This window comes from Mobula birostris, chromosome 25 (assembly GCF_030028105.1).
Source record: "Mobula birostris isolate sMobBir1 chromosome 25, sMobBir1.hap1, whole genome shotgun sequence".
Classification (NCBI taxonomy): Eukaryota; Metazoa; Chordata; class Chondrichthyes; order Myliobatiformes; family Myliobatidae; genus Mobula; species Mobula birostris.
In genome coordinates, this window is record NC_092394.1 from 37,865,741 (window position 1) to 37,880,189 (window position 14,449).

The following is a 14,449-nucleotide window of genomic DNA, read 5'->3' on the forward strand; positions in this document are numbered from 1 at the left end:
CCCTCAGGGGACTGTATTAGCTCCCTTCCTGTTTACCCTGTATATCTCGGACTTTAGATACAACATTGAGTCATGTCATCTGCAGAAATTCTCTGATAACTCAGCAATAGTTGGGTGTATAAAGGGAAGACAGGAGGATGAATACGGGGCCCTGGTGGAGGACTTTCTCAAATGGTGCAAGCTGAATTAAATGCAGGTCAACATCAGCAAGACAAAGGAGATGGTGATGGACTTTAGGAAGAATAGGCCTGCACTGCTCCCTGTTACTACTGATGGTGAGGTTGTGGATGTGGTAAGGACCTACAAGTACTTGGGGGTGCACCTGGATGACAGAATTGAGCGGAACACCATCAAGGAGGCTGTGTACAAGAAGAGCCAGAGCCGCCTCTATTTCCTGAGGAGACTGAGGTCCCTTGGAATATGCAGGCCTCTCTTTCACATGTTCTACCAGTTTGTTGTTGCCAATGTAATCTTCTATGCGGTGGTCTGCTGGGGCAATGGCATCAACACGGGTGATGCCAGTAGGCTCAATAAACTGATTAGAAAGGCTAGCTCTGTTACAGGAGTCAAACTGGACACGCTGGAGTCTCACCCTCTGTCTGCATGCCACTTTGGCTGAACAGAGGAGCACTTCTAGTAATATAGTAAGAGTAATATAGCGCCTCCAAAGGACGCTATATGAAGTCATTCTTACCCTCGGCCATGAGGCTCTATAACGAGTCAACCTATAGCCGGGGAATTGATGATTTGAGGTAACTTATTTTTTATTCTTTCTTACTTCTCTTCTAATATTTGATATCTTCTAATAGTTGTATACCTATGCACTTGTAATGCTACTGTGACATCGGAATTTCATTTGGGATCAACAAAGTATATCTATAATACTGAGAGAGTACAATTAACTAATGATTTAGACAATACGTTATCTCACTGCTACTTTAGGACAACTTGCATTTACTATGGCACCTTTCAGTAAAATGTTCCAATTTGCTTTGAAGGAGCGCTATCGTGCAACCTTGGAAACTGACACAGCATTATCAAAGAATTAGGTTTGAAGGAATCACTTACATAACACGTGAAAACACATTTAGTTACATGTTAACAGTCATCTTTTACGATGCAATGGAGCATCGCTGTCGCAGACATAAGAACAACCATCGTGTAGGTTGCCAAATATCCTCTGAGATATTCAGTGCCTCCCGGAGAGTTGAGATGTGCCGAGTCTGTCGTGCGGGCTGAGATCCTGTAAACCATCTTTACGATACTAAGAATGAGATTGAGCATCGGCATGTGCCCAGCTGGCAGTAGATGAACAGAGATGAAAGCAAAGTCCCGCAACACAGTAATCATTCCTGCGCACAAACAGGAAGATGCAAGTTACATTTCAATTACACTTTTCCTTTGATTTGATTCCAAGTGCAGTTTAATTTTTAATCAAGTTACCATATTGCCTGGAGTATGACCTGCTTATCACCTCCTCAAATACAACATTCACAGAAGAGCTCATGTTACAGCAGTGCAGTCTGGGTGCTGTGGTGTTTGAAGATTGCCTTATGGTGAGAACGGAAAGGTCCGGGTACAATGCCCCATTTGTATACAATTCTTCTGCCGCTGAAACAGATGCCAGCTGGAACATCTCGTCTCCACGGATGAAATTCAATGAAGTGCAAGGCTAGTGAGAACAAAAAGGGAGTTTGGATTTCACAGTCAATAAAACTTCAGAAGTTTCATCATTGCCTTGAACACGTTTCCTGCGTTACTGCGGCAACTGCTGACTGAATATGAAAAAGGAGCCACTATAGACAAAGTGGCCTAGCTCCAAAAGTGAGAGTGATGGATTCTTGGTCAGAGAAGATGGTAACTGCGGCAGGGAGTTAGTGTATTCTTGTTCAGAGAGGATGAGAGGTCCAGAAAGAGGGTGACCAGAACTGATCAGGGTAGATGGGGCTACACCAAGAAAGCAGTCCACCTTCATCTAGATGTGGGTGCCGGGATGAGTGGGTAACTCATTCATAGATTTGGAAGACACATTAAGTGGATATTTTGTGAGGGATTGTGCTCTGTTTCAAATAGAATTTGCCACCCTCTGCATCCTTTGACCCAATGCCCAGGATACAGGCTGTTGTGAAATATGTGTGCCAACTATTAGCTCATTCTAATTAAGGAAGTACTGTGCTGCATCAGGATAAAAGTGAAATATGTGATATGTAAGGGAATCACATATATTACATAATGGAGAACAGGGTATCAAATGAATCTGAGAACATTTTGTTTTGACTGTTAGGTGGCTGTTGTGGTGTGTACTCTGTTCAGGCTTGGCCGCCTAAGAGCAAATTGTCTCCTTTACTCAGTTACATTTCTGAGTAGGCAAACTCAGTATCTTTGGAGGTTTTGTGGACTTATTTCCTTCATCTTTTCGCCACATTTTAAGTGGAATTTATCTCCAAACTAGCTCTGCTGTACTGAGCATTGTATCTACCTTGGCATGGGTTGCACCATCCCAGAGTACCAGGAAGCTTCACCTTTTGTTGCTGTGGACGGAAATCGGGTTCAGTCAGTAATAGTTCCTGACAGTAATAATTCCATGTTCACCCCTAACCTTTTGGCTTTTGATTTGAAGACTGGTACTGCTGCTCGTGACAACAATCTCGCTCACTTTCTAAATCCCTAATTACTTTGCTAGTTGGTGAGGCGATGGTCACATAATTAGCATTCCGGATTCCCCCTCTGTCCCCTAACCTTGCATAGATCTAATCTACTGTGGGATGGACTCAATGCAATTTAGCTTCCCAGAAAGATATCGTGTTCCCAAGTAGTTTGTCTTTCCCTGGTGCAGTGTAGCTTTAAATTAACATGACTGCTACCAGATTCTATATCTATATTCCCTTAACATTGATATTAACTGCCATTATCAGAGCAATGTCACTTGCTGATTGACTAAAGACTGCCTGGTTTGCTGCTAGTTTGGAGTTGACCTTTCTAATTCTACAGTTTTGCTTGGAGATCAGTATTTCTGTTTTGAAACTTGCCTGGCAAAGGCCAGGGATTGAAGAACCTTCTGAGTTGTAGTACAGATGACAGGAAAGCCACTGAGAAGAGAGCACCAGTTGGAAATATACCGCATAAGTAGCTCAGGTTGAAAGGGCTATATTGGTAGACGGAATTGCAGATTGAACACCAGGTATGGGCTACCAGGTATTGCAAGTGCTGCTATGGAAGCCTGCACCCTAATTCTACAAAACAGGCCCTTTCCTAGTACCAACAAGAAATTCTTATCTGTGTGCTTAATTAGCAACTGCTTGGTATCTATTTTATCCACTTTTAAGACCAAAGGTGACTTTTGATAAATGGCTTAAATTAGCATTAAAGCAATTGAGGGGCTGCGATAAAGGATTTGCTAAGGATAGGTAGTAGCATGGATAGAAGATTGGCTAACTGGCAGAGCAGAGAGTGGGAATAAAGGTGGTCTTTTCTGGTTGGCTGCTGGTGGCTGGTGGTGTTCCCCAGGGGTCAGTGTTGGGTCTGCTACTTTTCGCTTTATATGTTAATGATGTGAGATGATGGAATTGATGACTTTGTGGCCAAGTTTGCAAATGATACAAAGATAGGTGGAGGGGCAGGTAGTGTTGAAGAAGCAGGGAGTCTGCAGAAGGTCGTGATGAGATTTGGAGAATGGGCAAAGAAGTGGCAGATGAAATATAGTGTAGGAAAGTGTATGGTCATGTACTTTGGTAGAAAGAATAAAGGCATAGACTATTTTCTAAATGGAGAGTGAATTCAGAAATGGGAGGTACAAAGGGACTTGGGGGTCCTAGTGCAGAATTCTCTCAAGATTAACTTGCATATTGAGTCACTAGTGAGGAAGGTAAATGCAATGTAGCATTTATTTTGAGAGGTCTAGAATGTAAAAGCAAGGATGTAATGCTGAGGCTTTATAAGTCATTGGCCAGACCACATTTGGAGTATTGTGAGTAATTTTGGGACCTGTATCAAAGGAAGGATGTGCTGGCATTGGAGAGGGTCCAGAAGATATTTACAAGAAAGATCCCAGGGATGAAAGGGCTGACGTATAAGGAGCATTTGATGGCTTTGGGCCTGTACTCACTGGAGTTTAAAAGGAGGATGGGGACTCTCATTGAAATGTGCCAAATATTGGAAGGCTTGGATAGCGTGAATGTGCAGAAGATGTTTCCAGTTGGGGGAGAGTTTTGGACCAGAGTGCACAGCCTCAGAATAAAAGAACATCCCTTTGGAACAAAACTGAGGAGGAATTTCTTTAGCTAAAGGGTGGCATATCCGTGGAACTTATGGCCACAGAGAGCTGTAGAAATCACGTCGTTGGATATATTTGAAGTGGAGGTTGATTGGTTCTTGATTAGTAAGGATGTCAAAGGTTACGGCAAGAAGGCGGGGAATAGCATTGAGATGGAAAAATAAATCAGTGCTTATCAAATGAAGGAGCAGACTCCAATGGATGGGGTGATCTAATTCTACTTCTGTCTTATAAACATAGAACAGTACAGCACAGTACAGGCCCTTCGGCCCACAATGTTGTGCCAACCCTTAAACCCTGCCTCCCATTTAACCCCCCACCTTAAATTCCTCCATATACCTGTCTAGTAGTCTCTTAAACTCCACTCGTGTATCTGCCTCCACCGCTGACTCAGGCAGTGCATTCCATGCACCAATCATTCTCTGAGTAAAAAACCTTCCTCTAATATCCCCCTTGAACTTCCCACCCCTTACCTTAAAGCCACGTCCTCTCTGTTTGAGTTTGTGTTTTCTCTGTTGTTAATTATTTGGAGGATGGAGTTACTGAAATGCCAGGCACTGGCTTTCTAAAGCCCAGTGATAACTCTGGGTACTCATTCTAAGGAGACCTGGCCTCAATGGATTCACCTTATTCAAACATTACAGTCATTCACTTCTGGCTGCAGTATAGTACAGTTGCATTTTAACTCAAAATGTAATTTTTCCTACCAAAGCATTGACCAACCATGGGTCTGCATAGTCCCAGATTAATGGTTAATGGCATCTTTATTCTGGATCTGAAAGGAAAGGCTTTATCACAAGGAAACCTTTACAGATTTTCATGTTATTATTAAAGGAGCTTGAAAAGTCATGGGTTACCAGCTCATTTGAATGAATGGTCACTTTTTTATCCAGTGCCACAGTACCACTGGCAGTCATTGCCTGTGTGATTTCGTGCTCTATATGTCTTAAATTCAGGCCATAAGCAAAGAAGCCCGTTTCTCAGTTAAACAGAATTCATTATTTTTTATCCCCAGTAGAAATGTAGTGGATAATACTTTACCATTTTATTCAACAATTCAAAGTGTGTTTTATTTTCTTTCGGTTTTATGCTTGCATACTGATGTCTTGGGAATCACTGTTTACATGTTCTGGAGATTTCCCATCGTCTTGTATAGAGTCATAGAAAAGTACAGCACAGAAACGAGACTTTCAACCCATCTAGTCCATGCTAAAACCATTTAAGCTGTCTACTGTCATCAACCGGCACCAGGACTATAGCCCTCTATACCCCTGCCATCTGTGTACCTATCTAAACTTCGCTTAAGATGTTGAAGCCGAGCTCACATGCTCCACTTGCACTGGCAACTGCTCTCACAGCCTTCTGAGTGAAGAAGTTTACCCTCGTGTTCCCCTTTTCAGCTTTTACCCTTAACCCATGACCTCTAGTTGTAGTCTCACCCAAACTCAATGGTAAATACCGGCTTGCATTTACCCTAACTATACCCCTCATAATTTTGTATACCTCTATCAAATCTCCTCTCAATCTTCTACATTCCAAGGAATAAAGTCCTAACCTATTCAATCTTTCCATATATCTCAGGACCTCCAAACCTGGTAACATCCTTGTAAATTTTCTCAGTACTCTTTCGGCCTTATTTACAGGGAAGGTACCTCTAGGGAGAAGTCAGTCTTAACTGTAGATGATGTAGTTATAGAAGCACCCTTGTACAAGATTGGATATTGTCAGTAAAGATATGTTAATGCAGACCTCAGACTGCCTTCCAATTAACAATTAATTTGCTGAGCAAGGTAAGGCAACAAGAATGACTATCTGAATTCCATGCAGAGTGGAACCAACAAAACTTGTAAAATAAAACTGTTATGCCAATACTGCACATTACTTTCTGCCGATTACACCACTGGTATTTAAGGCAGCAATGAAGATCCTTCATCTCAGGACTTCCCTCATCATGTCAGTAGCCTCCTTTCAGTTTTCACCACTGTCAATCATGAAAGCCCCAAGTGGAGACACGTCATACTCAGATGTAGGAGGACGCTTCATTGCTGTTTCCGTAACAGTTTTGTTTTGCCAGTCAGGATCGTTAGCCCTGAGCTGAACCCCTGAACCTGGAGGACTGGTGGACTACTGGACTACTCTTAGTCTGGCCTCTACCCTTTGACCTGTATGGCATAGGTGTCCCTACCAAGAGCCAAAGCTTAAATCCCTGACTCTAGCCAACATAGCTGTCTTGGGTCATTGAGGTTGTAAGCCTCCAAACCATGAAAAGGTTATGGTCACCTCGGAGGAAGTACTGTACATAGGGAGCCACAAACAAGCAGACATCACAGGAAAGGGGAATTGTTTCTGCTATGCCATTTACAATTCCTAGATTGCGCATGACTTTTATGATGATTCTATGTAATTAATGAAGTGCATATAGCACTTCCTCAATTCAGTGTTAACTTTCTTGCAGCATTTTTGAACACTGTCCCTGCTTCAGCCTTTCCTTCATTTCTATACCAATTGGATTCATACGTGAATACTTAAATAAAGCGTGTGGTTTTTGTGTGTGTTAATAAATTGAGGTTGCACTCCTAATTATTTAGCCCACTCTGCAGTCTCTCTGTGTTCATAAGGGCACTATCCTCAGTTGCTAAGCTCTTATTGCTTTGTTTGGCAGTTTCACCCTCTGTGGCTGTGTAACACCAGTGAAGATGAACAACAAGACTATGGCTTTGTCAGTATGATCAAACTGGAGAGGCCTGATCGAGACCCACATCCTTGTCTCTCGCTCTTCAACAAGGTAGGGGACTTCTGCGTGTTCGCGCACACATGCACCGTCACATACATGCACGCAGTCCATACCAGTATGTATGTATTCATTTGTACAAGTGTATGCTCTTAATGTTTTTTTGATTAGTTGAAAATGGTATTGAGCAAATTATTTGAGAGTGTCTGTGGGTTTTAATCTTGAGGTTTAAATACCAAAAGCTCTTCACAAAAGCATTGATTTTCAGAAAACTTAAGTATTTCCTAAATTCTCCTGCAAAGGGACGACCTTTTAGTCTTTCACTGTCTCAGGTTAGGTGCAATTAATTAAGTCCAAGACTTGAACATAGATCACTTAGGCACCCAGTCTTGCCTTGAATCATTTGTGTGGAGTTGTCGCGTTCTGGTCCCTCAGCAGACTATGCTGTGATCCAATGGGCCTTGGCAATTTGCATCAGCCAGATATTTAACTGAAGGTCACAAATAACCCCAAGAGCTTGATATCCATGCATTAAGCCGGGAACTAAACATTCATCCTTTCTGCAGTTTTTGATCTGGCAGGGGTGAAGGCAGGGACAGGGGAGGAAGGGAAGACATTCAAAATCTTTAGTATGCACACTAACAGATTGGGTACATTTTGCACAATAGCCACTCCTATTTAAATCATTCTGTCTCATTCTGTAATCTCTAACCACTTTTCTTGGAAGTGCTGAACTCATACCTCCATGTAGAGCATTAGTGTTTGGTCAGTTGTGCATTCAACAACTACCTCTCACCCAGATTCAGATTTTCCTGATATAAGTTCCCATGGGTCTCTTCTATACTCATCTGAAGGCATTTAAAGAAATGTAGGGAAAAAAAATTAAAGAAATGCAAACAATAAACTCTTCCAAAAAGATGCCAAAAGCTCTTGGACTGTGGTGAGTAGTACACAGAACTGACAATAAATTACAGTTAACGTATGTAATTTATGTCACAACAAATTTATATGTTAGATTTGTTAATGAGTTAATTGTAGATATTAAGGGGAAAAATTGAGTTGGAGTTTCACTAAAGAGCTTTCACTCAATACCTTACTCTTCCCTTTCCACCAAAGCATTTGTAAGGGGTTTCTTCTTTTATGTTACTGCGATGGCTAACAAAATGGCTTCTTTGTTATGTTATAATTAAAATGGCTTTTCTGTAATAATAACTGCGATGTAAGGAGTTCTCTCTCTCACTGCTTGTTTGGGTTATATTATTGATAAGAGAGGGAACGAACCAATTGAGATAGATGTTATTCTTTCTTGTGTGTCTGTAAGCTCGTGTTTTCGCGGGGGTTGAGGCAGAAGGCGAGATGGGGACAGAGAGTGGGGACATAATGCTGTAAGCTGGCCAGCAGGATGGATCCCGAGCGGGAGTCCGAGGCCCAGGGTCTTCGGCGAGGAGAGGAGAGGAGGACAGACTCGTGTGGAGCATCTGGTCAATCACCATGGTTGGTCCCAGGCGGCGGGTCGAGGAGGTCGGAGGGGATCGAATGGTGGAAAGAAGACTCCGTTAATTGAGCTCCAACTGTTGTGCACGAAGTGGTTGAACTTTGATAAGTTTGGCGCCTTTTATTTTCCTTTTATATTTTATCTCTATTAAGTACATAGTTCAGTAAGATCTATAAAGTGCAATCATTTAATCGCATATGGTGTATTGTCTGTTATTTGGTGGGGTGGGGTACATCACGCAGCATCCACACAAACCTGATTACCCAGTTTGGCAGGGCCGAAGGCTGCTCTCCCTAGACGAAAGCAAGCTGAGTGAGCCTGAGGCTTACCAGGGAGCTACACATTTATCATTGGACATGAAGAAATACTGGAACTCTTGTTTAACAGTCTAGTTAAAATTACAATCAATTGCGAATAATTTTCTGAGCATTTGACAGCCCTAGTATCGAGGGGAAATCACATCTCGCCCTCTCTGTGTTCGCAGCATTTGATAGTTTCAGCTCCTTCTGGAACAGAGGATGTACTTTTCCTGCACTGTATACTTAACTATTTTTTTGTCCCAGTATACCAATAAATGTTGTGTTTAAAGACACACTGCAAATTGTCCATATTAGAGGTGAGCAAGGATGATGCAGAGAACTCGAAGTAAGCATCTGACCCTCACCGCCACCAGCAGTGATAAATTATTCAACCCTTGTTTGATAACCTTTGCATCTTGGTTATGCTACCGTAGTTTCATTTAAGTTCTAGAGATCAGTTAAGTGGAAGAGATATGAAATATACCTAATTTTATGGAAGGCAATCCTTCCTAAGGCAGTTATTGAATAAGAGCAATGCAAAAGAACTGGAGAACTTCGGTCTGCGTAGGTTATTAATTTTCTGAGGGCATTTTTCTTGCATCTTTGTCATTACCATTTACTTTGCTGACTGGAGAGTGATCATCAAAATAACGGCTCATCCGCCAGTCCTGATGAAGTGTCTCGGCCCAAAATGCCGAATTTTTTATTCCTCTGCTGATTTCCTCCAGCATTTTATGTGTGTTTCCCTGTATTTCCTGCATCCGCAGTGTAACATGGTGTTTCAAGCCTAGATATGGGTCCGGGTTTTGTGAAGGTGAAGCTGAGGTAAGCAGTGAGTCGTATGATTAAACGTTTTTACTAAGACATGCTAACAACTATACACACTGGATAACTTATGGGTGAGGGAGCTCCAAACGAAAACGTGTGCACAAAAGCCCACACCCAAAAGAGAATGCCTGCCACACAGAGAAGACCCAATCGATTTACTGTGCAATTGATCGGCTGCACGTCCACACGCCTCATTCTCACAATTGATCTGATACAGTTCATCAATGGTTGAATGTCTTGCCATTAGCTGAATAATATATGGGTGAGCAGAACATGAATTTACAATTTATTTAAATCTTACATCCATGTTTAACATGAGAGAATAAAAATCTTCGTGTTATGACTCTATTGCAATGTACAGACGTGTGAATTTAAAAGTCTAATGGCTTGTAGAAAGAAGGTGTCCCATTGCCTGCTGCTCCTGGCTTCAATGCTGCGGTAGTGTTTACCAGACAAAGCAGACGTGAATGGAAGGGGAATTTGTTGGTGGGTGCAGTCTGCAGAGCAGTAAGGGAAAAATTGGGACATGGTGAGAAGAACAAACTATGAGATTAGATTGGGAGCTCCAAAGGAGGTTGATGAAGATGAGCTGCAGGTTTCTGGTGTAAGAACGAGCCACTTTCTACAGGTAATGTGAAAGGTGTGTATATTGTATCTGAATATATGTACTATGTGGCAGGGATATATTTGCATATATTTTAGTGCTTTTATGTTGGTCTATAGAGGTATTTGTGCATATACAGTTCCATACAAAAGTCTTGGGCACACGTGAAAAAGTGCTGTAAAGTGAAGAACCTTTCAAAATTATTGAATTAAAAAGTTTCTAAATATCAAAGAAAACTGTAAAGAGCATTAAACAGTAAAGAGTTCAATCAAATCAATATTTGTCTTTAAAACTGCATCAATACTCTTAGGTTCACTGTCATGCAATTTTATAAGAAAATTGATTGATAGGGTTGTTCCAAGCATCTTGGAGAACATGTCATAGTTCATCTGCAGACTTTGGCTGTCTCACTTGGTTCTTTCTCTCCAGGATCCCGGACAGTCTTGATCATGTTGAAATCGGGGCTCTATGGAGGCCATACCATCTGTTGCAGAGTTCGTTGTTCTTCTTTCTGCTGATTATAGTTCTTTGACCTTGACCATCTGTTTGGGGTTGTTGTCCTGCTACAGATTGAAGCTGGGACCAATCAGATGCCTCCCTGGTGGTATTGCATGATGGACCAGAACCAGCTTGTACTTATCAGCATTGAGACTTCCACTAATTCTGACCTGATCACTAACACCATTTGCAGGAATGCAGCCCTAAATCTGCAGGGAACCTCTGCCATGATTCACTGTTGGCTGCAGACACTCATCCATGTAGCGCTCTCCAGCTTTTCTATGGACAAACTGCCTCTTGTTTGAGCCAAAAATATCAAATTTTGGCTCATCAGTCTAGAGCACTTATTGCCATTGATCAGTGCCCAGTCCTTGTGTTGTTATGTATGGGTGAAACTCTTGGCTTTGTCTTCACTTAGGAGGAATGGCTTTTTGGCAGCAGTTCTTCCATGAAGACCATTTCTGACAAGACTTCTTCAGACTGTAGAGTGGTGTACTTGGGTTCCGCTCCAGTGGTTTCTGTGAATTCAAGTTGATAGCAGTGCTGGACTTAGAAGAGATGTCAGTTTAATCTATCTCCTGTCCTCTGTACTTAGTTTCCACTGCCTAACACTGCATTTCTGATCCTCAACCTTGCTCCTTCTTTGTGTTTCTTCAGAAGAACTTGGACGGCACATCTTGAAACTCCTGTCTGCCATGAAATTCCTGTTTGGGAGAGATCTTCCTGATACAGGATGAAACCTTGTATCTTCTTGTTATGCTCACTGGTTTAAGAATTGATGATGTAAAGGTTAAACTTTCACATTTACTACACACTCACCTTTTAGTTTGGTTGTCCTTTGCCCAATTTGATTCCTTCTACACCTGTTTCGGTTTCGGTTAATCAGTTTAGTTCATTCAACTCATTATGTCATTGATCATTAACACCAGTTCATTATTTTTGTTTAATCATGCACTGGGCTATAGACCTACAAAGTAATCAAGATATTATTTGAAAAATTGTCTGTTACTTAATATGTTACTTTTTTTTAACAAAATACAAAAATTCATTGTAACATTTAATATTTTGGAAAATGAATGTTTGGAAATCTGAAAATTGCTCTTTTCTACTGACACACTAATGCAGAAGACAAAAAAGTAAACATCTAAAACAATATATTTAACAAATCTAGTTTGTCTTAAGACTTTTGCATAGTGCTATATATTTTGAAGATTATTGCTGAATACGGTAGCTTTGTTTAAAGTTAAATGTCATATGCAGTATAATGTCATTGAGCTATACAGCATACCCTTTGTTCAACTTGTCCATGCCGACCGAGTTGTCTACCTGAGCTAGTCCCATATCCCTCTACTTGTTTACTTACTGCCTGTTACAACGCTGGTGTTTAGGGCAGCAATGAAGGCTCTCCATCTCTGGCAGTGTTCACGGCTTTCTGCATCGTGTCAGTAGCACAGATTTCACCACTGTCAGTCATGCAAGTTCTGAGTGGAGACTCAGGAGAACCATCGTACTCAGATGTAGAAGGATTCTTCATTAATGTTTCCATAAAACCACTCAGGGTTGTTAGCCTTGAGTTGAACCCCCAAACTTGAGGACCAATGGACCACTCTTACTCTGACCTTTACCCTTTGACCTGTTTGGCATGGGTGACCGTACCAAGAGCCAAAGCATAAAGCCCTGACTCCAGCCAACATAAATCTCTGGGCCATTGAGGCACACAAACCTCCAAACCATGACAAGGTGGTGGTCCTCTTGGAGGATATCCCTCTAAATCTTAATTATTTCATCTACCTGTCCAAATGTAATTTGAGTGTTATAATGATACCAGTGGTTTTTTCTGTAACTTCAAAACATTAAACTAATTCAAGGGAAAGGACACGAGTCCAAAATGTGAGTGTAACTTCGTGTTTACTTTAAGTGAGGCGCATGTGTATCATGTGCTAGCATGACGACGTATACAGTCCTGCTGTGTACATACATCTATTGATTCTTCTGGACACATCGTCAGTGATGTTCCTGGAATCATCGGGTGTTTCGGGTCTTTCAACATCATACAACCTCCTCCAGGTGACCCAGCTGGGGCTGATCAAGTGACTTAAAAATATACATATAATTCGTAATGAATTATTTAAAGAAAAAGAATGCTTACTCAAACAATATTACTCAAATACTACTGAAATGTTAAATACACAACGCTCCTCCCTGCTTAGCTGTAAACTCCATCTCAATACAGAATGCATCTCAACTATATACACAGTATACTATGTAATATAACTACAATACAGACATCCACAGCATAGTTAATTTTAAATTGAGTTGTACTGTATTGAGTTGTAGTTTATAGCTTGGCAGGGAGGAATGTTGTCCATTTAATATTCCAGTAGTATTTGAATAATATTGTAAATATATTGTTTGAGTAAGATTCTTGTTGTTTAAATCATTCATTACAGGTTATACGAATTGCATATGTCATCATGCTACCACGACGTACATGCACGCCTTGCTTTAGGTAAACACGAAAAAAGACTCACATTTCAGACTCCTATGTCTTCCTTTAAATTAGTTTAATATTTTGAAGTTACAAAGCATAATACCCACTTCTACCACTTCTTGTGGTGTTCATTCCACATACCCACCACCTTTTGTATGGAAAACGTGCCCCTCAAGTTCTCTTAAAAATGTTTCCCCTCTCACTTTAAATCTGTGACCTCTCCAGTTTTACACTCCCCTACTGTGGGAAAAGATCTCTGTATGTCATGATCTTATATTCCTCTATAAGGTCATCCCTCAGCCTCCTATGACCAAGGGGAAAAACCTCCAACTGATGTAGGCTCTCCCTATAACTCAAGCCCTCCCATCCTGGTATCATCCTTGTGAGTCTTTTCCAGCTTAATGACATCTTTCTACAGCTAGGATACCAGAACTGCTCATAATAGCCTAAGTGCAGTCTCGCCAAATCTGGTACAGGTGTAACATGATCCCAGAATCATCAACAAATATCATGAAATGTGTTGTTTTGTGGCAACAGTTCAATGCAACACATAAAAATTATTCTAAGATACAAAAGATATAAGATGCCATCTGGGAAACAGTACCGCAGCATAAAAGCCAGGACCAACAGGCCCCAAGACAGCTTCTTCCACCAGGCCGTCAGACTGATTAACTCATGCTGATTTGAATGTATTTCCATGTTACATTGACTGTTCTATTTATTATAAATTACTATGATTGCACATTGCACATTTAGATGCGGACGTAATGTAAGGATTTTTACTCCTCATGTATATGTGAAGGATGTAAGAAATAAAGTCAATTAAATTCAAAATAAAATAAATTAGTGCAAAGAAGAATATTGAGGTCGTGTACATGGGTCATGAATCATTCAGAAATCCGATGGCAGAGGGAAAGAAGCTGTAACTGAGTGTGGGTCTTCAGGCTCCTGTACCTCTTTCCCAATGGTAGTAATGAGAAGAGGGCAAGTCCTGGATAGTGAGGGTCCTTAATGTTGGATGTCACCTTCTTAAGGTACCATACTTTGAAGGTGTCCTCGATGGTGTGACGGGTTGTTCCCGTGATGGAGCTGGCTGAGTCTACAACCCTTCGTAGTTTTTCTCAATCCTGTGCACTGGAGCTCCTACACAAGGCAATGATGCAGCCAGTCAGAGTGCTCTCCACCATACAATTGTAGAAAATTGAAAGAGTCTTTAGTGACGTACCAAAC

The 14,449-nt window shown here is 41.2% G+C and overlaps 1 protein-coding gene across 2 annotated transcripts in view; it reads left to right on the forward strand.

Annotated features, from left to right (window-relative positions):
• The window catches only part of LOC140187709 (E3 ubiquitin-protein ligase RNF43), a 219,970-nt gene that overhangs the window by 141,360 nt on the left and 64,161 nt on the right, over positions 1 to 14,449 (forward strand). For both annotated transcript variants that reach the window (XM_072243273.1, XM_072243274.1), the window contains exon 2: positions 6,936 to 7,058. In XM_072243273.1, coding sequence (XP_072099374.1) covers positions 6,936 to 7,058 — 123 coding nt within the window. The remainder of the gene's footprint in view (positions 1 to 6,935; positions 7,059 to 14,449) is intronic.